This window comes from Artemia sp. Qi Xiang Cuo, chromosome 7 (assembly GCF_049724085.1).
Source record: "Artemia sp. Qi Xiang Cuo chromosome 7, ASM4972408v1, whole genome shotgun sequence".
Lineage (NCBI taxonomy): Eukaryota > Metazoa > Arthropoda > Branchiopoda > Anostraca > Artemiidae > Artemia > Artemia sp. Qi Xiang Cuo.
Window position 1 is genome coordinate 75,638,726 of NC_142800.1, and position 24,931 is coordinate 75,663,656.

Sequence of the window (24,931 nt, forward strand, 5' to 3'; positions counted from 1 at the left end):
TTGCTGTAACAAAATTTTTAGTGGGTGTGTCTGAGAAAACGGTGGGCCTGAAAAGGGTGTTAATCGTTCTCTAATCACTTTTAACTATTAAAAAGGGCACTAACCTTTTCAATTTCCAATCAAATGAGCCTTTTTAAAGTTTCTACGATAACGCTTTCAATAAAAACCTTATATGCCCCCAGGGGATAACTTACAACCCTCGCCCTGAGGGTGGGGGGGATGGTCATCCTCACAGACCTAATTTCCAGGTCTGTCTACTACGTTGAACAAAATGGCTATCTGAAAATTTTGATTGGATGTGTTTGTGGGAATGGTGGGTGTAAGAGGGGGGTTAGTTACCGTCCAATCACTTTCAACTATTAAAAAGGGCACTAGACCTCTCAATTTCCAATAGAATGAGCCCCTTTTGAAGTTTTTACGACAACTCTATCATTAAAATGTAAGTTATGCCCCCAGGGCATAACTTACATTCCTTGCCCTGGGGACTCTGTGGGTTTGTCATCCTTAAATACATAATTTCCATAACTTTGAACTACGTTGAACAAAATGGCTATCTCTAAACTTTGATTGAATGTGTTTGGGGAAATGGTGGGCGTGAGAGGGGGGTTAATTACTCTCCACTCAATTTTGACTATTGAAAAGGGCAATTTCAATTTCCAGTCAAATGAGCCCCTTTTGAAACTTCTATAAGAACTTTCTATATAAACCTTATATGCCCCCTGGGCATAACTTACAGCCCTTGCACTGAGGGCTCTGATGGGGTTATCATCTTAAAAGACCTAATTTCCAGAACTTTCGACTACGTTGAACAAAATGGATGCCTCAAAATTTTGATTGGATGTGTTTGGGGAAATGTTGGTCGTGAGAGGGGGGTTAGTTGCCATTCAATCACTTTCGACTATTAAAAGGGCTTTAGCCCTTTCAATTTTCAATTGAATGAGCCCTTTTTAATGTTTTTACAACATCGCTTTCAATAAAAACCTTGCATGCTCCCAGGGCATAACTTAAAACCCTTGCCCTGAGGGTTGTGGAAGGTGGGTGGGTTATCATCCTTAGAGACCTAATTTCCAAAACTTTCAACTGCGTTGAATAAAATGGCTATCTAAAAATTTTGATTGGATGTGTTTGGGGAAAAGGTGGGCGTGAGAGGGGGGTTAGTTGCCCTCAAATCACTTTCGAATATTAAAAAGGGCACTGGACCCTTTGAATTTCCAATCGAATGAGCCCTTTTTCAAGTTTCTACGACAAAGATTTCAACAAAAACCTTATATGCCCCCAGGGCATAACGTATAACCCTTGCCCTGAAGACTGGGGGGGGATTGTCCAGCTCAAATGTATAATTTCCTGAACTATAAACTGCGTGGAACAAAATGGCTATCTAAAAATTCTCAGAACGTTTTAGGGGAAATGATGGGCTGAAAAGAGGCTTTAGTTGCGTCCCAATAACTTTCGATTATCCAAAAGGGCTTTAGCCGATTCAATTTCCAATCTAATGAGCCATTTTTGAAGTTTCTACGACGACGCGTTCTATAAAAACTTTATATGCCCCCAGCGCATAACTTACAACCCTTGCCCCGAAGGCTGGGGGGGAGTGTCCTCCTCAGAGACATAATTTTTATATGGAAATCCACAACACTGAACAAAATAGATATCTAAAAATCTTGATTGGATGTGTTTGGGTAAAAGATGGGCTAGAGTGGGGGACTAGTTGCCCTAAAATCACTTTCGACTAATAAAAACGGCACTAGACCTTTGAATTTTCAATCGAATGACCCCTTTTTTGACTTTCTACAACACAGATTTCAATAGAAACTTACATGCCCTCAGGGCATAACTTATAACCTTTGCCCTGACGACTGTGGGGGGGAGTGTCCTGCTCAAAGGTTTAATTTCCTGAACTTTAACTGCGTGATGGGCGTGGGGGGGGGGGGCTAGTTGCCCTGCAATCACTTTCGACTATTAAAAAGGGCACTAGCCCTTTGAATTTCCAATCGAATGAGCCTTTTTTGAAGTTTTTACGACAACGCATTCTACAAAAAACTTATATGCCCCCAGGTTATAGCTTATCACCCTTGCCCCAAGGGTTGTAGGGGAGTGTCCTCCTCAAAAAGATACTTTCTATCTGGAAATCAACTCCGCTGAACAAAATGGGTATCTCAAAATTTTGATTGGATGTGTTTGGGGGAATGATTGGGGTGAGGGGGGGGGGGGTCTTGTTGCCCTCCAATCACTTTTGACTATTAAAAAGGGCACCAGCCACTCTAATTTCCAATCGAATGAGCCCTTTTCAAAGTTTCTGCGACAACTCCTTCGATACAACGTGCGCGGGTATGGAGAAGAAGAAATAATACATTGCCCCCACATCGTTCTTTACTTAGGCAGCGCTTTCGCGCTGCCTATGATAAGCGGAATGCTTAAATTTAATTTTTAAAATGCTATTAATAGTTCCACATCTTTCCATCTTGTAATTTATTTTGTAGCCTGTAAGCATTTTGGTGATAAAAATTTCATTATAAAAATTACTCTTCAGCACTTTCATAAAAAATGACAGATAATCCAAATTTTTTAAGAAATTAAAGGAGTTGGAAAAAATTAACCGAAATTAAAGCATTTTAAAACATTGTAACACCATAAGTTACTTATGTCTTTTATTCGAGAAACGTGCCAACCTTAAATTTCCAAGCATGATTACATCAGAAGTCTTTGGTATAATTTACAGAGTATTTTTTTACTATTATTTTATTACTATGTTAATTCTATTGTTCTAAAATAAACAAAATCGTTAAAAATCAAACCATGCCAATGCACGGCAAGTAAAAAAACAATCCTGTTTCAGCAACAACCGAAAACTTAAAAAAACAGAGGGAGGGTTTAAATAGTAAAACAAAAACAAGAGGTGTAAAAAGGGGGGCTTTGAATAGATTGGCATGGAGGAGGAGCTCCGTAGCTGTTTTGGCCTCATGCGGGTTGGTGCCCCAGTGAGTTGTTAGTTGTTAGTTGTTAGTAGTAGTAGTAGTAGTAGTAGTAGTAGTAGTAGTAGCAGTAATATTAGTAGTAGTATTAGTAGTATTAACAGTAGTAATAGAAGTAGTAGTAGTAGCAGTAGTAGTAGTAGTAGTAGTAGTAGTATTAGTAGTATTATTAGTAGTATTAACAGTAGTACTATTGGTAGTAGTAGTAGTAGCAATAGTAGTAGTAGTATTAGCAGTAGTAGTAGTAGGGGTAATAAAAAACAGAAGTTTGACAACAGTGTATACATAAAATGATCCTTTTCTTTAGGGTATCAATTGAAAAAAAAATCCAAAAAAGATATTCTTCAAAGGAAAGAAAAGAATCATTTTTAAAACCTTAGGTCAGCAAAGATCAGGTAATACAATAATTTAAACTCAAAGAGAATAGAAAATGCTATCAATGAACAAATAAAGATAATATAAGACAAATCAAGGTTTACGAATAAGAATGGTCCTACGCCTATCCTTCAACAGCCCTCTATATGGCTTGAGTGTCATTTGAGCTTTACTGAGAACGATTCGTATTGTGAACAGCGCAGTTTCTTTTTTTCGAAACATCATTTTAGTTTTATTCATTTTGAGTTTCAATTATCGATTCATATTAATTTCTGCTAGTTTTTAGTTTCTGAATTGACTTCTGTTCGTTTTTATTCGCCATACTTATATTACAGGTTAATTTTAGAAGTATTTGTAAAGTTTTTCTTGGACTTCAATTTAAATTTTGGACAAAATCCGATTATTTAACCAAAATATTCGACCACCGACCACAGTAGTTTTCTGCATTAATTTTTTTTAATATTTTTACTATATAATTTAAAATGCATGGGGATGGCTAAAATTATTCGTATGAATTGTAAATCTCGTTATATTTGACCTTCTTCGGGGCTGAAGCCAATTGACTCCATCCCCTAGACAGGGGAAATTCTACAGCATTTTTATTGGGGGGGGGGGGGACCAGATCCAGATATTCAAGGGGCATGGGATATATAATTATTTTTTTTCTCAAGAATTTTTTCGGAGAAAACATTTTATATGTAAGGTTATTTATGTTATCTTTTAATGCGATTTTAAGCAGTGTTATTAATTGGGGGATTATTGCTCCCTAGGTCTTCCTATTTCTTTAGATTTTGAAAGTACATTTTTCGGTATTCTATTGAAAAATACCCTTTCTTTGGGTGTTTTCATTGAAAAAAAAAATAACAACATTTCACCACCCCTAGATTTAAAAAAAAATACATTTACCCTTCCCCCACCTCAAGTTTCGTGAGTCGACACCACTAGTTTTATGCGTGATTCATCGAAAAGGTAATGTGATTTAAGAAAGCAAGCAATATGTCTAGCTAAGGTAAATTCAAAATAAGACTGTGTGCAATTACTTTACGGTAGTTTTAATTACTCTATTTTATTAATTATATGACTGGATTGAAAAAGAAGTAACCTCAAACACACTGGCTAGGTAAAGTGTACTAATGTATCTTAAAGTTTAAATAAGTTTTCTTATTCACGTCTTATTCACGTCTGAGCCATAGCCCAATACCTCAGCTGGTTCTCACGGAAGTAACAGGTTTCCATAGGGGTTAAACAAATGTACGTGTCTATGATGGAAGATAAATCACATCATTGAGTAACAAATCCCCTTTTTATTGCATTGTTGCTGGAAGCAATTGCTCAGCTATAATCTCTTTTCTAATTCTCAAAAAGAGTTCATATTGGTACATCCTTCATCTGGCTATATTATGATTATATCATAATCATAAGCCAAAATCCTGCTAATTTTATTTCATGTTTTTTTTTTTATCTTTCATTGGCATAACATTTGGCAATGGCTCATGCAATGACTGCAGCCAGAATATATTCAAGACATATTAATATTTAGAAATTGCTTAAAGTAAGGATTTTAAAAACATCTAGACTGTGGTTTTCACTTGCTAATTGTATGCTATACTTTTGTGCCCTGTACTTTATCAAGGAGGCACACTTGTGCCTCTTTAAAGAGGCGACCCACCACAATGTTAAGCGATTTCCGGTCCTAGCGGTCACAGAGAGATGGCGGTGATCGCATTTTGTAGCCTAAGCTCAAACTAAGAAACATGCAAAATTTCACCCCCCCCTCCGACTTTATCTTCATGGGGGAAAGTGGGCCGGAAGTTTCGACCCTCCACCACAGCCCCCTTTAACGTTGTCCGATCAGGCTGAAATTTAGAGGATAAGCTTTCCTATGGCCTGGGAGCCTATCCTCAAAATTCCAGCTCAATCCGATCACTCCTTCCCTGTTTTCCAAAAACCAAATATAGCCACTTAAATGTTCATCAAAATTTTTTTTTATCTGACACGCCTACAGGCCACAGTTGGCAACGGATCCGGGTGAACAAGGACTCATTCGAAGCGGAATTCGACCTGTTAGGGCCTTTTGATATTTTCAGACCGAAAAAATTATCCCCCGAATTTACATTTACGAAAAACCTCGTTTTCCTATAAGAGCCACTGTTAATTTTTGAAATTCCTAAAAGCATAGTATTTCATTACTAAATTAGATCAAAATAATCTTCTTAACCCGACAAGCCCGACTGCAAGCTTCCAAACATTCCAGCTCCTTCACAGAAGTTTTTTTTTGTCGAAAAACGAAAATCTTGCTTTGTAATTGCCTGCGTCGAAAATAGATCACTCAGACTAAAAATAATCTATCGAGAGTTTCTGATGGTACATTGGTCACTATTCCTGTCTGTCATGCGGAAAACCTGGGGTCAATTCACCGTCAGAGTAAATTTTTTATATATTGAATTTAAAGTAGTATCTCTTAAATTTAAAGTTTAAAAAAGAAACTCAGTTTCATTTTTAAATCCAATATATTAAATCCTTAAGCTCAACAGGCGTCTCCAGAAGAATATCACAGTCGGCCTTCAGCTTACAGGTAAGTCTCCACTGCTTTTATAACATGCCATATGCCCGCATGGTCGAAGAAAAGTTGAAAAAAGAAAATTTTACTGTGCATTTGATTTGAGTATTCAGGAATTAAAAGCCTTAAAAAAAGAATCTTCAAAAGCGGTGGGTTTGGGGGGTGGCAGCCCCCCAACTTTAACTCCTGACACGATCAGCTAACAGTTAGTCAAGCAATAATAAGTAATAAACTGTACAAAAACGTGCAGAAATTAATTGAAAAAATACGTTTTTTTTCAATACGTTTTTTTCTGCGGAAATTATTTGAGAAATACAGGACATTTTGGAAAAGTCTTAAAGATTCTGAGATTTTGACAAACGTTGGAGCCAGAACTGAAAATCAAAACTTTTGCGTTCTCAATTGGATTTGCTACACTGCTAAGATGCAGAGACAGGCGTTGATCCTGATCGATCAATTTCTAATAGAGCTGAATGAGTAAGATTTACTGTAGATTATGTGTCTCTAAAAGCTACTACATTTGCTAACATTGCAAATAACAGCAGAGTGAAGGCTTTACATATAACATCTTCAATCACATCTATAGCACTATGTATGGAATTCAGTAAGACATGAGAAACAGCAATAGTGATATCAGAAAAGTCTAGTCATACTAGTTTTCTACCGAAACAGTAGAATCGGGGATAATTTTTCTTCTCAAAAAAGTTGTAAAGCTGAGAGGCTTCCTGTACTAGCACCAGGACAGCATGAGGTGAAAGTTTTGGGATTCCAAACCACCCAATGTTAAGTCAGCTGCAATGGCATAAGCTCTAATGCAAAATTGTGATGTATGGGCTATGCCAGATTTCAGAAGCGCATCCAGGATTTTTGTTCGGGGGGGTTTTACTAATTTTTTTTAGGGGGGGGGGGGGTTACATAAAAGACCTCAAAAAACGTATACAAAATTTGTTAATGTCCATTTTTGTTACGTTTTTACGAGTCAAACAAACATTTCGGGGGGAGGGGCTCAAACCGGCCCTACCTTGGATAGTTCAAACAAGAGGAGTTTTCTTATTTCAGAGGAAATATAACTTGACCGAGAAAAAAAAACAGAGGAAACAAACACAACTTCGTGGTTAATTTGCCATTTTTTATCACATTGCTGAGATAGTTCTTGACATATTTTTGCCTTCGACGAGACTAGAGGTCTCCCATTATGAAATTGTTTGGTCACTTCAGACTTCTGACCCTCTAATAAAGACGCTTCGTACTGGGGATGACTATCATAAATTAGCATAATGATCCTTCTTCAGAAGAATGATATCATTTTTACACATGATTAAATAAAGGAATTGCAGCCTTGACTTGACTCTAAATTCATCTTGGAAAATATTTTCAGCATTCTGATGCTATTGACAGAGTTTAATGGATAGTAAACAATGAAAATATGGCAAGTTCTATACAACTGACACAGAACTCTCCATCCTTCCGTGAGAATGCTACTACATAGACATTTAATGGCTGTCATAATCCATTTAGTTGCACGTTAAGACGAGCCTTCAAGTCAATTAGTCAACAACAAAAACTTAAGATCTTTGTCTTAAAATCTACTTAAATACTATTCAAGACTTTAATATATTTCAAGTGCGGGTTCATCGGTCGAAGCCTTTCTGCAGCCGATGAGTGAAACATTGTTGTGCAGCCTATTATAATTTATGTTGCCGTTGAATTGAGCTGCTAGAGCTGGAGTGGTTAAATTCTATTTAATAATCCTATGATGGAAACTGAAGAAGAGAAGCAAGATTTGCTTCAAGTAGTCAAGGACTAAAGAAGCAAGTTGTCAGTGTAAACTCTTGAGACTGCAGCAACAACAAGGTCACACCAATTGGCTGAAAGATTAATCGAAGTCCAAACACTAATAATTTACTGATATTGTTTAATATGACTAAATAAGTACGAAACATTAACTGTTTGTTACTTGAAGTCTGCTTTTAAAAACAAATAGGCTCAAAATTTACATTTCAGCATTAAGGTTGAGGAAATGTGGTTCTATCCCGCTTTCTAGAGCTATAATGAGAAAAAGGTTGAGATAGCTAGAACATGTTCTGCAGGTGAAGGATGAAAGATTGCCAAAGACATCTTTTTGAGCCAACCGTCTAGGGCCACACGAAAAGTAGGTCGTCCCCGAATTGGATGAGAAGGGGGGTCATGAAGAAGATTTAAGGAAAATCAGAACTTCTTGGGAGGGTGCCAACAGAGAGGCTTTACATAGACTGGGATGTAGGAAGAACGTACTTAGCCGTGTTAGTCTCAACTGGCTTAGTGCTGTAGTGAGTTATTAGTAGTAAAAGTAGTAGAGACATTTCTTTATATATGACATTAACCCGCTGACTCAATTCAGTTTACACTCAGTACTTTCAGTTGATTTTGCACAAAGGTTGGATAATTTTATCAATCGTTCATTGGTCGATACATTTTTTGCGTATAATATTAAAAATATTGTCCTTTTTTGAAAATATCTCAGTTTCCAAAACACCTCTTTTTTGAAAATATCTCGTTTTCTTTCAAAGCAACCTTGATCCTAGTCCCTTTAGCTTGTTTTGTTTTATTCTGTATTGGAAAAGCCGTTATATTTATCGCTATTTCTTTGGCCTCTTTCGTATCATTCTAAAATGCTATTATGTTTGTCATTGCAAATAGACCTTCCTATCGTTCAAAAAATTTTTAACATTTGTTGCATAAATTTGGTTAAGATTCTATCTTGGAAGTTCCTTTTCTGAACTTGGCCCACTTTAACACTAAGCCTTCCATTGACATCTTTACGTTAGGAATTGATAAATGTACCTTTTTCCATATAGCTATCTAGTCCATTGGTTTTCTGGGCTAGAAAATTTCTTTATCGAAATTGTCATTTAATGTTGACATAGAAAGTGGTAAAATACAGCCAGTAATTTTTTTCAAAGATTTATTGATGAAAGAAAAAGGAACTAAACATTTTGAAGACATCGTAAAACCATGCGTTAACCGTGAGGTTTATTAAAGAAACGTGCCAATTTTTAAATTTCCAAGCTTGGCTAAATTGCAAGTCTATTTTACTTCAATTGATCTATGATTTTTCTTGCTGAATTTGTTTTCTTAGCTAAGTGAATGTTAGAATTTGAATTAAAAAAAAGAAGAAAGAAGGAGGCTTATTATAAGTGATTAAAGAGAATTACTAAATAGAAAATTACTAAAAACCCATTATTTTTTAATTGAAAACATTTTAATGTACAAACAATTCAAATTATTCGATCTTTTGGTACAAAAGAAATCTTAGCACAAAAATACTATTTATACAAGAATTTTTGCTTATACACTTATAATTTGTTGAATTTAATCCAATTGTTTCTCCTCATTCTATGATTTCGAAAAAACTCACCTTCGATGATTTGCAGGTGTCTGTGGGGTTCTATCCCTTTGGCGTCTGTTTTTAAACCAATTTGACACTTGTGTTAATGTTAATCCAGTCTCCTTTGCTAATTGCCTCTTTTCTTCTGGAGTTGGATAACGGTTTAGTCTGAAAACGATGAGTTAAATGAATAAACAGGAACATATTTAGAGACAAAGAGAAAACTATATACACAAGTATGATCTGCCAAGATCAACCGGTGGAGACAGGGTGGCTGGGGGGCCTCCCCCAAGATCTTTTTGGCGCCCTCAGTCCGTGTTTTTCTGCTGTTAACTCCTTTTCAATAAATTCGCTGATTTGGTTCATTTTTGGTGCCTTTGTCAGATTACCCCTCCTCTAGAATTCGCTCTGGATCCGCCTTTGCCAAGAACTGCAAATCTGGCAAGTAAAACTGAGTCAAACACGCATAAACTGTATGGGAATTTGCTAAAGAAAAGCCACCAGTGAGATTTGGACTCCTGATCATTAGGTAAATAGCTCTCCCTAATAAGCTCCAACAGTCCACTGACAAGTCCTTCATGGGAAAAACTATATTTTTGATGGAACTTTTTCGTTGTTGGCAATATTCCATAAAAAATTAATAAGTTTTTTTTCAAATCAAAGTAAGTAGCAACGCGAAACCTTAAAAAAAAACAACAACAACAGAAAATGTCAAGTATGTAAGGGGGGCCTCCCCGTACCACCTTTCTTACTGAAGTTATATGCTTTACTGGAAGAATTTTTGAGAGCAGCAAATATTATTAGCAAATAATTGGAAATGTTTCATTTACCAATTGATTTTCAAATTATTTGAACTGAAAGACTTATTGTTGGTGTTCATCCATATATATTCTTTCAAACGAAAAAAGATCAGAGTTTAAATCCATATTCATCTGAATGTTCATTTAATTCATCTGAACCTCTTGAAAAAAATTGAAAAAATGGGCCTGAAAACGTATTTTTGAGTTCTGGAAAATCTGAAATGTTGGTACAAAGGTAAAGGATCACTGGTGGATCCGGGGGGTGGGGACCGGGGGACCCCCCCTCAATATTTTTTCTGGCGCCCGCTTATCTTTTTTTTCTTTTTTTACTCTTTTTTTAGAATAAATTTGTCACTTTGGTCAATTGTTGGCACCTTTGTCACACCCCCCCCCATCCCAAGATTTTGTTTCAGGAGTAATCGTATTGAACCAATAGTCCTAGAAGATTGGAAGATGGCTCAATTGAAGGGAAAATAAAAATTCTAGTGTCCTTTATAGGTCACCAAAAATGTGGGCAGTAACTTACCCCCCTCTTACGCCCTTTTCCCCCCCAAAGTCGTGTGATCAAATTTTGAGATAGACATTTTGTTTAATATAGTTAAAAGGTTAAATAACTGCGTCTTTGGGGATGACATGACCCCCCAGACCACCGAGGAAGAGCCACAAGTTATACACTTTACCCATTGTTTACACAGTATTTGTTATTGGGAAGTATATCGAAATTTTTCATAGCGGGGGAGGAATTTTCTGGGGATGGATTTTCTAAAAATTTTCTAAAATTTCTACGGAAATTTTACACGGGGGGAATTTGACAGAATTCATTTACGAAATTCGTTGTTATTTGTCTTACTTTCACGCTGGCGACCCCGTTTTGAATGCAGAGATGCTCTGGGGGAATCGTCCGTAAGATATTTTCAGCGGAATTGGCATTCTCTGGGGAGGTTTTACATGGAGGATTTCCCACGGGAGAAATTTCACAGGGAAATTTTCAGCAGGAGAAACGTTCCATTGGGGGGAGGGAGTCCGGGAAATATTTTCCACACGGGGCAATTCCGCCATGACCTAAAGTACGATCGGAAATTAAATAAAAACGTCTTGTGACCCTACGACTCAAAATTAAGAAGTAAAACGATAATTATGCTAATGGATAATTTAGATATTTCACAGGGTATGCGCAAAGAAACATGCCTGGTTGTCACTGAATTATGCAACAACGTAATAAAAGCAAAACTATTTGCTTAGGAAAATCTGGAAAAGAAGTTTTTGTATCTATGACTTCATGTGAAATGATATAAGATGATGAGTCAGTCTGAACCGCTAAAGCAGATCGCATAGGAAGCATTCGCAAAGTAATCACAATTGCTATTATTCCATAAAGGAATGAAGGAATGTGTTATTTAAACATAGCTTAAAAAAGAATAAGTAGAATTGATTCCGAGATTGTTGATCACCTCCCAGGGTAATACAAATCCTATAAATGCTATGTTTCTAAGGAGAATGAACAGGAAGGAAGAATTTTATTTACTTCTGAATTTTCTAATTCAATGGAAATTGCTGCTTAGCCACCCCTCGACTTAAAACTAAAAACATGAGAATTAAGCTAATACATAATTCAAAAATCACATACACAAGCCTACAGCGTACCAAGTGTCAGGGACCAAGTGAAGGTTGGTCTCCTGGTACTTCTCTTTAAGCGAGCAATAACTGAGTTTTTTTTCGTAAAAACGGCTCAATAATATATATATTTTTTTTATTGGCAGACAGAAATTTTCTGGATTGAAAAGATGATCTATATAGGTCACAAAGTTTTGGAAGATTCGTTTACAGCCTTAGTTTTATGAAAACATTTTTCATGTGAATGACGTCATAGGGGTGATTTTTATTGAACCTACGGTCCTATAAGATCGGAAGATCATCTGATTTCATGACTTAATGTGAGACTTCTACTCTTTTTAAAAGAGCAGTAATTGCATTTTCTTCTTGAAAATGGCTGGATAATTCTTTTCTGGAAATTGGCAAAGGTCTTTGAAAAGGATTCGAAATCAGTTGGCTGAAGATTTTATCTGTAAGCACGACGAAATAATAAATCTGAGGTTGTTGGAATCAAACGGGCTATCATGTTATTGGATTCAAGTTAAATACGACAGTAACAGAAGGTTGCTATTTTTGTTTATGGATAGAACGGCATGGTATGGACGACATTGAAAATATTACCAAGAAGACCAAAACATGGACTTCATAATTCTGTATAGAAAATTCCAAACAAAATTTTCAATCAAGGAGGGAGCCAACAATTAGTGGGGGCAACTCCATCCCCCAATTCAGAGCCCTGTTATAGATTCGTCTTGATAAATACTTCATAACAATTTTTACATAAAAGCCAGTCTGAGCTTTACGTCGTGTTTGGTGGCTAAATTTCTGCATACCCCCGCAGGAAACTTCGCTCAGCAAAAATAAGACAATGATATGTAAAAAAAAACGACTTCCGAACAATAGAGAAAAAATTTGTATCTGGATCATATTATAAAAATTAACTCTAAACTGTTTATAAGGAAGTATCTTCCTAGCGACACGCGGGATCGAACCAACCCTAAGTTTGAGAGCGCAGCCTCTTCCACAATTTTGCCACAAGGTATCTAGTACCATGGTTTTTCTTTCATTATGTTCACTTGCTGTCGACAGAAAAATTCTAATAGTGCAGCCTACAGTAGATTTGAGGGTTTGTCGGAAAATTCAACCCACGAAAAGATAATATTTTGGCGTAACAGAGAAATCAGATGACAAAAAATAGCGGTGGGTTTTAAATGTATAATAATCACAAATATAATAGTGAATATATCACTTTATACCTTTTTTATGCTCTTTCATAATTCAATAATTGCTTCTAGGATAAATTACATTGCGCCTTAAAAGGCTCAAGATAACCGATAGTAACTAAAAGTTTAAAAAAATGTTTAAGAAAACTGGCTTGTCAGAAAAAAATGCCATTTGTAGCAGATTCAGGAATAATAATTATCATTTTCCTTAGTCTCAATAACAAAATGTTATTTTGAAAACAAATTTACAGGGATTTTTAAAAAGAGCTAAGAGCCCCTCAAAATGAGGTCAGTTTTGCTGCGGCGTCATTTTGGAGGGGTTTCTGGTACTTTTTAGAAAATTCCTGCAAATTCGTTTATAAAATAACATTTTACTATTAAAAGTAAGAAAAATGATAATTACTATTCTTGAATCAGCTACAAATGGCAATTTTTTCTCACTCTACAGTTTTTTCAGAAACATGTTTTAAAATTTTGGTTCCTGTTGACTATTTTACCTTTTGGGCCTCATTAAGGGCTCAAAATTTAATTTTCCCAGAAGCCCTATTTACTTTCATTCTAGCTAATTTATGTTTAAAACTGCAAATTTTCCTAATAATCTCTTGCTTTCTATCGCAATTTTGTCCCAGTGCCACCACAACGCTCCCCAAATTCCTGGAAACATCCCTAAGCAATTTAAAAACTGTCGTGTTTTTTTTTTTTTCTAAAAACTGGCATTAAGAAGTATTTATCGATCAGAAATAAGTACCAAAAGTAGCTTAATGGAAAACACCCAGCAAATCCCAAAATTCGCTGTAAGTTTTAATGTTGCTCTTTACTTTCATTGAAAATGACTTGTTTTTTATATATTTAATGACTGAAAATGGTAAGTTCTGAAAAAAAAAAGAATTTACCCAGAGAGGCTGATTTCGCTTTTTATCTGAAACCGGTAGCAAAACTTGGAACTTGAAAAAAAAACCTCAAATCATTCAGAACTGGTCTAGCAACGAACAGTAGTAAGGAGCATTTTCAGGGCTGTCTCAGTAAATTAATTTACCAAAACAAAGTTAACTAGGGGTTACCTAGTTAACCACTAGTTACCATTTTGGTTAGGTCTGGTACCAATGGTAATAATGGTACGCCTGGTTAATTAGTGTTTCCACGAAGGAATGTTTCAAGTTGTTTCCAAGTTGCTTCACTAATTTAAATTAATTTAAAAAAGCTTTTTTGACATGAAGTAATGAGCGAAGTTGAAACTTAAAAATTATTGCTTCGTAGATTATGAAATATTTACCTACAAAACTGATTCAAATGTACTAACCCTCTATATTCATAGAGAGTTATAATATTTATGTATTTATATTTGGAAAATTCTCTATGGTTATGAAATTAAACAAGACAGGTGTGAACTTATATATACATTATCAATGTATATTTCTTTATTACTGTATATATACGAAGCTCAATTTCGATATTTTAGAGTATTTTCATATACAATTTCATATATAATTATATACAATACAATGAAGCTGTTCTGATTTGTTTGTGACTCAGTCACAGTATTATGTGACTCTGATACTGGACCTTGTATATTCCTGGACTATTGAAAATAAACCATTTTTGTACAACTACTGACTTTGCGTCATTATCAAGAGAATGGTTATATTGTGAGCACCATTTGATGAACTAAGCCCTAACCAAAGCAAGTCTCACACAGGATTAGGGGCAGAAAGTCCCTCGGTAGCCTGCTGAAAATGAAAGACATTTGAATAAATATTAAATAGAAATAAAGAGAAAATCAAAGATGCGAAAATAATCTTTTATTTCGTTTTGATCTGTTTTTAGCCTCATTAGAGGAGAGGTCATCTGTCCCCCTGTCCGCTTCTGTGGGTTCTCTAGAAACAGCGACGAGCGATAAAACGTACCTATAAGTTTCTTTCAGTGCATTCCTTGATTTCTCCTTGAAACAGTATATTGTTTCCTCGCCATCCCAAATTGTAGGTGGGAGGGGGTACTTTCTGCGAAGTCTATACTTGTCAACTGCACCCAATGAACGACCCCGAATACTCTCGGCTTGCTAGAAGAAGACAAACATGTACATCAGGCACAAACACTAGGGTGCTGTACCAATGTTCGCGAGAATGATAATAGACAAATCTTAATCTAATTAGCTAATTCAATTTTGCCACTATTTTTAGTTATTTGTATAAATTACCTTGGTCTTGTTAATGCGTTTTAAACTTGGTCTTTTGGTAGAATAAGATATTAATAAAAATTGAACATTTCAGGTAACTTTCTACTATCATTTTCAGTAATTTGACTTTATTTTCGCTTATTTCATATTCAGAGCATCTGAAAACTTTATCTATTTTTCGGTCTTTTTTTCTTCTAAAAATTTTTGCAAAGTTCGAAGTAACTCAGGTGAGAAAAATGGGTACTTATGCATTATACGGTAACCTACTCAACGCTACAGCTATATACTGTATAAGGAAACACTAAAGGAAACCAGTCAAACGGGTATTTGCAATAGACAAATGGATCGCAAAGCGTGGTTTCTCATTGAGTTTACAATATTTAAACTATTAATTTTTGGGATTTAGGGGGGAAAAGGTGCCTAGGTCAGGTTAGGCTACGTATTTAATATATGCTATGCTTTACCTGCCACCCCTCCCCCTCTAATGTGCAAATATATGGCCCAAATTTGTATCTAAACTATTATTAGATACAAACTGTTTTATTTTATTTCATTAGCATTAATCAAACTGGACTTCTTTCGTGGCTACCGTATAATTCATAAGTACCAAAAAATGAGATAACCTTTTTCTCTTACAGGAGAATCGAACATATAAAAACAGAACACATTTGTATGTTTCCTGTTCGCTTTTTAGTACAGCTGAATCAGTGTTAGTAAAACCCAACAGAAAAAAGAAAAAATGTCAATACTTCTTCTGCTATCAACAAATGATTGCAGCATACAAACCACCTGGGACCAACTCAGCAGCTTCCATTGTTACTCCATCTCATTCTTTTAAGAGCCTTGACCCCCTCCCACCCCCGATAGAGTTCCTACCTCATTTAAGATATACCTTGTGATCCTGTCCCGTCCCGTTCTTGACCGTCTTGCATTTCTTTTAAGTTTTCGTTAACCCCTAAAAGCACGAGTTTTGGCAACCTGTTATCCAACATTCATGAAGCAGACCTAGCGACATTTCTTTCGTTATAGGAAATCATCCAACACTTCCTGTCTTCTTCTCCCAGATTTCTTCAGGTACCCATTTAGAACCGGGTCGACTCGGGCTGAGCGCACATAGTCACACCGCTGACTCCCGTTCCAAATCAAATATTCAGTGACAACAGGACTCGAACCCCCTGTCCTCATAGACGAAAGATAAGACACAGCAAATTTTCGATCAAACAGTTCGTGGTAACGACCTGGCTCAATAGTAACCAAAACTCTAAAAACCGGAATTTTGATACTAAATAGATACATCAGTAGAATCAGATTTTTATATTGATTTCAAATATATAAGTTTCATCCAGTTTAGTCTTACCCGTCAAAAGCTAAGCGCCTGAGAATACTTGCCTTTTTTTAAACAAGGGGAAAACAACCCCTAAAAGTCATAGAACTTTAATAAAAATCGCACCATCAGATTCAGCGTATTAGAGAACTCTACCATAGAAGTTTCAAGCTCCTATCTGCAAAAATGTGGAGTTTTGTATTTTTTGCCAGAAGAATTTTTTTATTTTTTATTATTATTTCCCCAGGGGTAATCGTATCGATCCAGTAGTCCTAGAATATCGTTAGAGGGCTCATCTGAACGGAAATTAAAAGTTCTAGTGCCCTTTTTAAGTGACCAAAAAAAATTGGAGGGCAACTTGGCCCCCTCCCACACTCATTTTTTTCCCAAAGTTACCAAATCAAAATTTTGAGATAGCCATATTGTTCAGCATAGTTGAAAATCTAATAAATATGTCTTTGAGGATGACTTAATCCCCCACACTTCCCGGGGGAAAAGCTGCAAGTTAGGAACTTTGCCTATTGTTTACATATAGTATTGGTGAATGGGAAGTATACAGACGTTTCAAGAGGGATTTTTTTTTCTGGTTGGGGGGGGGGGGTCTGAGCAGGGGGTTACTGGGGAGGATGTTTCTTTTGGGGAAGGGACATTTCTATGAAGGGGGCACCGAATTTCCCAGCATTCATGGCCTAATCCAGGGGGGGGGGGTTACCCGGTTTGAACCCCCCCCTCCACCGAAATTTTTTGACCGACTCGAAAATAAGTCAAAAATTAGTAAAACCTAGGTAAAAATCAGTAAAATTAGTCAAAAACTGAGTCAAAAATTAGTAAAACACCCCCCAAAAAAGTCAAAAATTGGTAAAACCCCCTCTGAACAAAAATCCTGGATACGGCCCTGCCAGCATTATTTAAAAAACGATCAGAAATTAAATAAAAAAACAAGTTTTTTCAACTGAAAGTAAGGAACAACACCAAAACTTCAAACGAACAAAAATGGTTACGTATATGAGGGTGTTCACCTCCTATTTAACACCTCGCTCTTTATACTAAAGTTTTTTAGTACTTTCATAAGGTCTATTTATTCTAATTAAACGGTCTTTGTGATTCAGGGTTTCTTGATTCGAACCCAATTCCAACTTTGGTGTAAAGAGTAAGGTATTGACAAGGGGTAAACTCCCTAATATACGTAATAAAAACAAACAAATATAGAAGTTCGTTACGTAAGTTAATTCGTAAGTTACGACGGAACAAAATTTCGAGAAAGCCATAAAATTAATATGCAAATTTCATTCTAATTATTCATGAACGGTAAACCAAAATCAAAGCTGCATTAATTCAACAACATTCAGAAATTAAATAAAAAAAACAAGTTTTTTTAATTGAAAGTAAGGAGCGACATTAAAACTTAAAACGAACAGAAATTATTCCGTATATGAAAGGTGCTGAAAGTTTTTTATTGTTTTAAAAAATAGAGTTGTGAGAAAAAGTAACTTTAGCGTAAAGAGCGAGGCGTTGAGGACGGGACAGCTCCTTTCATATACGCAATAATTTCTGTTCGTTGTAAGTTTTAATGTCGCTCCTTACTTTCAGTTACAAAAAACTTGTTTTTTTTATTTAATTGTACAAAGAACTAACTACTAAAGTTGCTTCCTGCCTTAACTGCAGCAGTGTTCATCACACCAATATGCGTATCTGACTTTAGCGATCTACTCAAAAACAAATGTGTATTTATTTGTCTGTCATTCCGATAATTTTACAGCTAAATTATTCAAGCTAGACACATGAAATCTTTGCGGAATATTTTTGGAACCATAAAAACGAACATTAACCTATAAAAATCCCATACAAAATCAAAGCAAATAACAAAATGAAAGACAATTCAAAAACGGATTTGACGCCATGATAGCAAACGTGCGGTTGCCAAAGGTCGAAGTTGGCGACCGTAGTGAGGGATCCCATCCGAGGAAGATTACGTCAGAATATATTTGCAAGGGCCGAAGCCCAGAAACTCTGATATCCTGGGGCAAAAGCCCAAACTAGCTAACATAGCAACAACGACCTAAGGTAGATAGTTATGGAATAAGCATTATTCGAATAGTCTATGAGTTTCTTTGAACCATTTGAAGGCAGTAGCTAGAATTGAATTCTTTATTTCTGGCTGCAATTCTGCAAGACCAATGAACCGTCGAAACACCAGTTCTGGTAAGTTACACCAGTTAAGGTATGTTAGACGAGATACAGATAAATTAACGTTTATTCTCAAGAAACTATCAAAAGCTCATCAAACTATCAAAATTCAATTTTTGTGTTAAACAAAACAGAAAAAAAGAAACAAGAAAAATAACAGACAGTTGTTAAAAAATAATTAGTTTCAGACCCAGCGACGGATATGAACAATAGAGTATCATAAACCCTGTAGTAAAAATTAAAGTACTTACAGCGTAGCGTGAGTTGTACCAGATTTGTTGAAGTTCCAAATGAAACCGGTCGCTAAACTTATTGTTTTCCAGAAGCTTGTACACTTCGGAAAAGGCCTTCCAGTGGAATGCCACCCACACTCTAGCCCTAATTATCGTCTCTGAATTTGAAGCTCTCGGGTCTTTTAGAAGTTTTCGGACTAAAACAGTCAATCGGTCATAATCTTTGGATTGCAACAAAGCCTCGCACATGCAGTCAATCTAAAAAACAGAATCCTAGCTTAAAAAGGGAAGGGAAATTTATACATAGAAGAAAGAGAAGAGAGAGGAAAATTTAAGATATTTTTATATCAAAGATGAAATAGAGCATTCAGTTGCAGGTATAGTATGTACAGAGCCAAAAATAATATATATATATATATATATATATATATATATATATATATATATATATATATATATATATATATATATATATATATATATATATATATATATTTTACAAAATGCTATACTACATATGCTAAACTATACTATACGTATACGTATACTATATTTACTTTGCTATTTTCGCTTTTGCCTTTTTCCAGGTTAGAAATGACATAGATTTCCTATATGGAAAATTTACTACAGCCAATAAATACAGGAAAACTCTTACACGTTAGGGGGGGGGGGGGGCTACCAGTAATCTTAACCCACGCTGATAAACAGAGACATATTTCATATGCCATAATTGCCATATGACATATTTCAGTTGCCATAATTCATATGGCAACATTTTCTGATAAATTTCAACTCTTTACCGCACTTAGAGCATCTTTTTATGCTAAATTTGCTGTGAAAATCCGTTGATAGCATTATTAAGAAGATAACATTAGAATGGACAACCTCATTATTTTGGATCTCTGTAGTGTGGCTACTTTCACCGGAAGAATTTGCCCCCCGTACCAATTTGAGTTGTGTAGCTTACACCTACGTCGAATGGTCTCCCCATTCACCACGCAAATAAGGACACACAAGAGGTGTGTAAGGTAAACATTCAAGCCCACCTGAATAGTTTGAACTTTTTTGCCAGTTTTCCCACCTTGTTTCGCCCTAAGAAGATGAGCAACATAGTTAAAATAAGCGCCATCTTATTTTAATCACAAATGCTATGGTTTGAAAAATATAACATCGCTTGCGTAATAAAAAGCAGCTATTTGTTCTTTGATTGATGGTGTCCGACCGTCTCTTGGCAGGGTACGAAGAAGTGGTAGAGAATCCTCTAGATTCAGATGTTATAATCGTAAATAAAAAAATTTCAAGCCAAAATTTCAAGTCACTACTATAGAAGTGGGATCTCTTCTCAACATATAAACAGACCCCAAGCTTAACCCCTCCAAATCTCGGGAATTTCTCTCATAAGACAAGTTTGACACTCCTTTTTCCCATGCACAAATGCGGACCTTCTAGCATAAGCTCCTGAATATTGGGCTATTTCCACCCCTTATACTTTGGTGAATTTCATTTTAGAAATAGCTGAACGTTACATGAATTTAAGGGTGATACCTGCAGAGGCAATTTAAGGGAACAGAGGGGGTACTTGACCCGGATACAGAAATTTTAGGGGCACAAAATGTTAAATAAATAATTTAAAGGTTGTAATCATGTCGTAATTTCTGAATTTTTACTTTTATTTAAATAATATAGAGGGCGTGTTTAATAGATAAAAGTAATTAATAAACTATTAATTAATTAAATAAATAAGAATAAAGTAAAAAATGAAAACATTAAATAATAATAATCAAATTAAAGCAATAATTAAAAAATAAATTATTAATAAATTCAAAAAAAAATTTTGTTAGTAAATTAAAATTTTGTTAAAATTTGACCTGAACGTTTTTGGGAGACGGAGGGTAGCTAATCAAGATTTGGCCCAGCCACAGGAGAGGCCAGAACCGCCACTGGGCACCTGTTTAAAGGTAAGTTTGTAGGAATATTTCTGTGGGGAAGGGAAATGAAGAAGCTGAAAAATTTAACAGGAAATGCCCAGAGATCAGTGTTTCGGGGGAAAGGGCAGTGCCAGGCCCCAAGTTTCCACCCCTTACGTTTGTTCCTGCCTTCCGAGTAGTAAAAACTGAAGACAAAGGGTCATTATAAAATTAAGTTCTGTCTTTTATTTTGTTATTTTGAAATGGGGGCTTTATAATATAAGCTCCCGAGCTTGTGGCTATTTGTGCCCACTACACTGCAGGGAATTTAAGTTTAAAATTTCCCTATCGTTTCATGAATTCAAAGATAGTTACAATACCTGTTGAGCAGTAGAAACCGTGGGCTCAGTTCATTATTAAGTTTGGGTCTTCTTGTTTTTGTTGAAATGGGGGTCTTCTAAGTGCTTGGATATTCCTACCCATTACCCTTTAGAGGATTTATGTTTAGGAATACCCTGGTATTACATAAATTCGAAGTTAAATAAGGAATGTGCTGAGCAGGAGAAGCCGTAGGCAATAGTTTATTGCAAAGTTTGCTTCTGTTTTTTTTTATTGTATTTTTTTATTTTTATTAAATAAAAAAAACTTGTTTTTTCAACTGAAAGTAAGGAGCAACATTAAAACTTAAAACGAGCAGAAATTATTAGGTATATGAAGGGGGTTCCTCCCTTCTTCAAACCTCGCTCTTTATGCTAAAGTTTTTTAGCACTTCTAAAAAAGCTTCTTATTGTTCTAATTAAACGACCGTTGTGTTTCTGGAGTCATTCTTGAAGAATTAAGACAAATATTCAAACTAGCGTAAAGAGCGAGCTGTTGAAGAGGGGGCAACCCCCTTCATATACGTAATAATTTTTGTTCGTTCTGTGTTTTAATGTTGCTCCTTACTTTAAGTTGAAAACACTTGTTTTTTTTAATTTAATTTCTAATCGTTTTTTAAATAATGCCAGGAAATCTGGCCCCATCTTCACGGAGAAATACCCCCTCCCCAAGGAAATATCGTCATTTCAATCCCGACAATTCAATCCCGGTGAAAATTTACGCCAGACAATTATTCTTAACAACTCCGGGCCTAATATTGAGACGGAATAGAGAAAGTGAGACATAAAAAGAATTTTGTATAAGAATTCTGGCAAACTCTCCCAGTGTATAACTTCCCCTGACAAGTTCACCTCCTGGAAAATTCCCTCCCCATGGAAAATTCTCCCGTGGGAAAACCCCCAGCAGTAAATTCGTCCCTCCACCCGAAAATGTATGCACACTTCCCAATAACAAATACTATACGTATAATTTTGGCAAATTTTTTTACTTTAAGACATTTCCCCTGGTGCTGTAGGAGGGGGGGGGGGTAATTTTATATCGAAAGGCATAGTTATTGGGCCTTTCAACTATGATGAACATTCAACTATGATGAACAAAATGACTGTCTCAAAATGTTGACCGAACGATTTTGGGAACAGTGGCGGGGAAGGGGCCTAGTTGCCCTCCAATATTTTTTGTCACTTAAAAAGAGCACTAGAACTTTTAATTTCCGTTCAAATGAGCCCTCTCACAATATTTTAAGACCAATGGGTCGATACGATGACCCCTGGGAAAAACAAATAAGCACGCATCTGTAATCTTTTTTCTGGCAAAAAAAAAACTAAATTTCACAATTTCACAGATAAGAGATTGAAACCTCTGAGTAGAGTTTTCTGATACGCTGAAATCTGACTGTGATTTTCATTAAGATTCTACGGCTTTTAGGGTGTGTTTCCCCATTTTTCGAAAATCAAGCAAATTTTCTCAGGCTCGTAGCCTTTAATGGACAAGACAAAACTTAGTGAAGCTTGTATATTTGAAATCAGCATAATAAGTCGAATCTTTTGATATAAAATTTCGTTTTTTTTAAGTTTCGGTTACTATTGAGCCGGGTCGCTCCTTACTAATAGGCTAGTTTGTTACCACGAACTGTTTGAAACGGAAGGCTCCAGATATAAGCTTTCGAGAATACCTGCTTCTATATATCCCGAATTCTATCCCCTACACTTTAGAGAAATTAAATCTTGAAACATTCAAGCATTGCATAAATTCGAAGTTAGTTGCGATACCTGTGAGAAAACAAAAGACAAAAGTTCATTATCAAATTTTTATTTCTTCTTTTTTTTGTGGGAGGGGAAGGGCTACTCATATAGACTAAGGGACTTCTTCGTATAAGCTTCTAAGTATATGGCAGCTTCTACAAACTTATACTTTAGAAATTTAAGTTTAGAATTACCCTAGTATGACATGAATTCGAAGTTGGTTACGATACCTGTTGAGTAGTAAAAACCGGAGGCAAAAGTTCGTTATCAGGAATCAAAACTGGGTCCGTTTCTGATAAATAATTTCCAGTAGCATAGTCACAAGAGCTAGCTCGATTCTCTGCCGAAATTGGACTGGGAAGCTCCTGAGTGCTTGAATTTGGACTAGAACAACTATCACTATCATCCCGTTTAGAGAGAGAACGATCTAGCGAATCGGAATAACATTTTTGCTGATATTCATATCCGTGTTCTGGTCGAAAACTATTTAAACACTCTTCACGGTAGTAGTGGCCGGCCACCTCCATTTCCAACAAGTAGAATTCACTCAATTAAATCTGAAACTAACCTGATCTACGAGATAATCAGGTCTCAAGTGTGACATTCGCTTCCTCGCTCTGATTGGATATCTCTAGAGCCAATAGACTCCTCGGAGGATTCTAACAAGTTGTAGAAAGGGACAGATTATATGAAAGTGTTCTATTACAAAAGTGTAACAGGTAAATTAAAGAAGCAATTAAAGGCAATCATTTCGAAAGAGCAATAATGGTTGGGTGATCAAAAGATATAACAGAAAACAGTGAAGTTAAAATTAATTGAATGAGATGAAGCTTTCCAAAACACAATATTGTCCCAGATAGTTCAAGTAGCAGGAATCGGTCAGAGCAAAAAAGGGCAAGATAGGGGAAGGGGTGCTGATTTCTGGTTTAAAATATTAGTAGATAATAGACGAAGAACTTAAAATATTTAAGTAGGTAGGCATTTTAGCAGGATGCACTTTGCGACCAAGCACAAAGGGCGCATCAACGATTATTTTTTTGTTTTGGGGGAGGGGGGTAATTCCAAACAAAAACTTCAAAAAACGCATAAAAAATTTTTATATATACATTTTTGTCGCTTTTTTACGGGTCGGCCAAAAATTTAAGGAGGGGGTTCAAACCCTATAATCCCCCTTCTCCCCGAATACGGCCTTGCCATGTGCCTACCGAAATCTCAAGACAACTATGATTGTTGCTACAATTTCTTGTGTATTCGGCTTCAGTTCTCCAGTTTTTGCATTATTTTTTTTTAATTGAAAGTTTTTTTCTTTTTTTTTCTTTTTGATCTCCCCCTGAAAGACAATCCTGAATACGGGTGAGATACACAATGCTGAAAATCTACTTTGTTTTGGTGTCTAACCAGCCCATGGCACCGGTTGGGGGAGGGAGAGTAGCTGACCCTTTTGATAAAATAAAAATACACAAATAAAATGTGAAAAGGGGAAAATATGAGCTAGTACCAAAATTATAAACATTGCCATATAAATCACTGGCGGATCCAAGGAGGGGAGGGTGACGGAGGGACCCCGGTAACTCCCAAGACTTTTTCTGCCGCCCTTTCTGTTTTGTTTTTCTTTTTTTACTCTTTTTTTAGAATAAATTTGTCGATTTGGTCAATTATTGGCACCTTTGTCACATGACCCCTGCCCACAAAGATTTTGCTATTTGGCACCCTTGTCACATTGGTCCTCCCCAAAATTTTGCTCTAGATCCGCCCCTGATTTAGATCGCGGTAAAACAAAACGTCTGGCGGTCCTTGCCCCCCCCTCGTGAAATCTCCCGTTGGCACTAACAGGCCTGCCTAATTAGAAAATCTTTTTGCACTTAGAATTCATGGTGGCATTTGCGCTTTTGAATTATGCACCTAAAGAGAACCAGGACGATATTTACGGTATTTGGGGAAGGACTAGGGATCCATGCTCCCTTAGATATGCACATCCTTAAAATACATCTTGAAAAGTGGAAACTATCCTGAATATGGTATTGAAAATGAAGGTCTCAATACTCTTTCAGCATTCAGATTTTACATGTTCATCATGTGACCTGTTTTTTGTTGTTT

General features: G+C 36.0%; 1 protein-coding gene across 1 annotated transcript in view; it reads right to left on the bottom strand.

Annotated features, from left to right (window-relative positions):
* LOC148950689 (homeobox protein six1b-like) overlaps window positions 1–23,361 on the bottom strand; it is a 44,190-nt gene extending 20,829 nt beyond the window's left edge. Inside the window, exons 1-4 of the mRNA XM_089091708.1 lie at window positions 23,065–23,361; window positions 18,826–19,065; window positions 14,795–14,946; window positions 9,305–9,442 (exon numbers count right to left, since the gene is read on the bottom strand). Coding sequence (XP_088947834.1) covers window positions 9,305–9,442; window positions 14,795–14,946; window positions 18,826–19,065; window positions 23,065–23,361 — 827 coding nt within the window. The remainder of the gene's footprint in view (window positions 1–9,304; window positions 9,443–14,794; window positions 14,947–18,825; window positions 19,066–23,064) is intronic.
* Window positions 23,362–24,931: the final 1,570 nt, after the last annotated feature.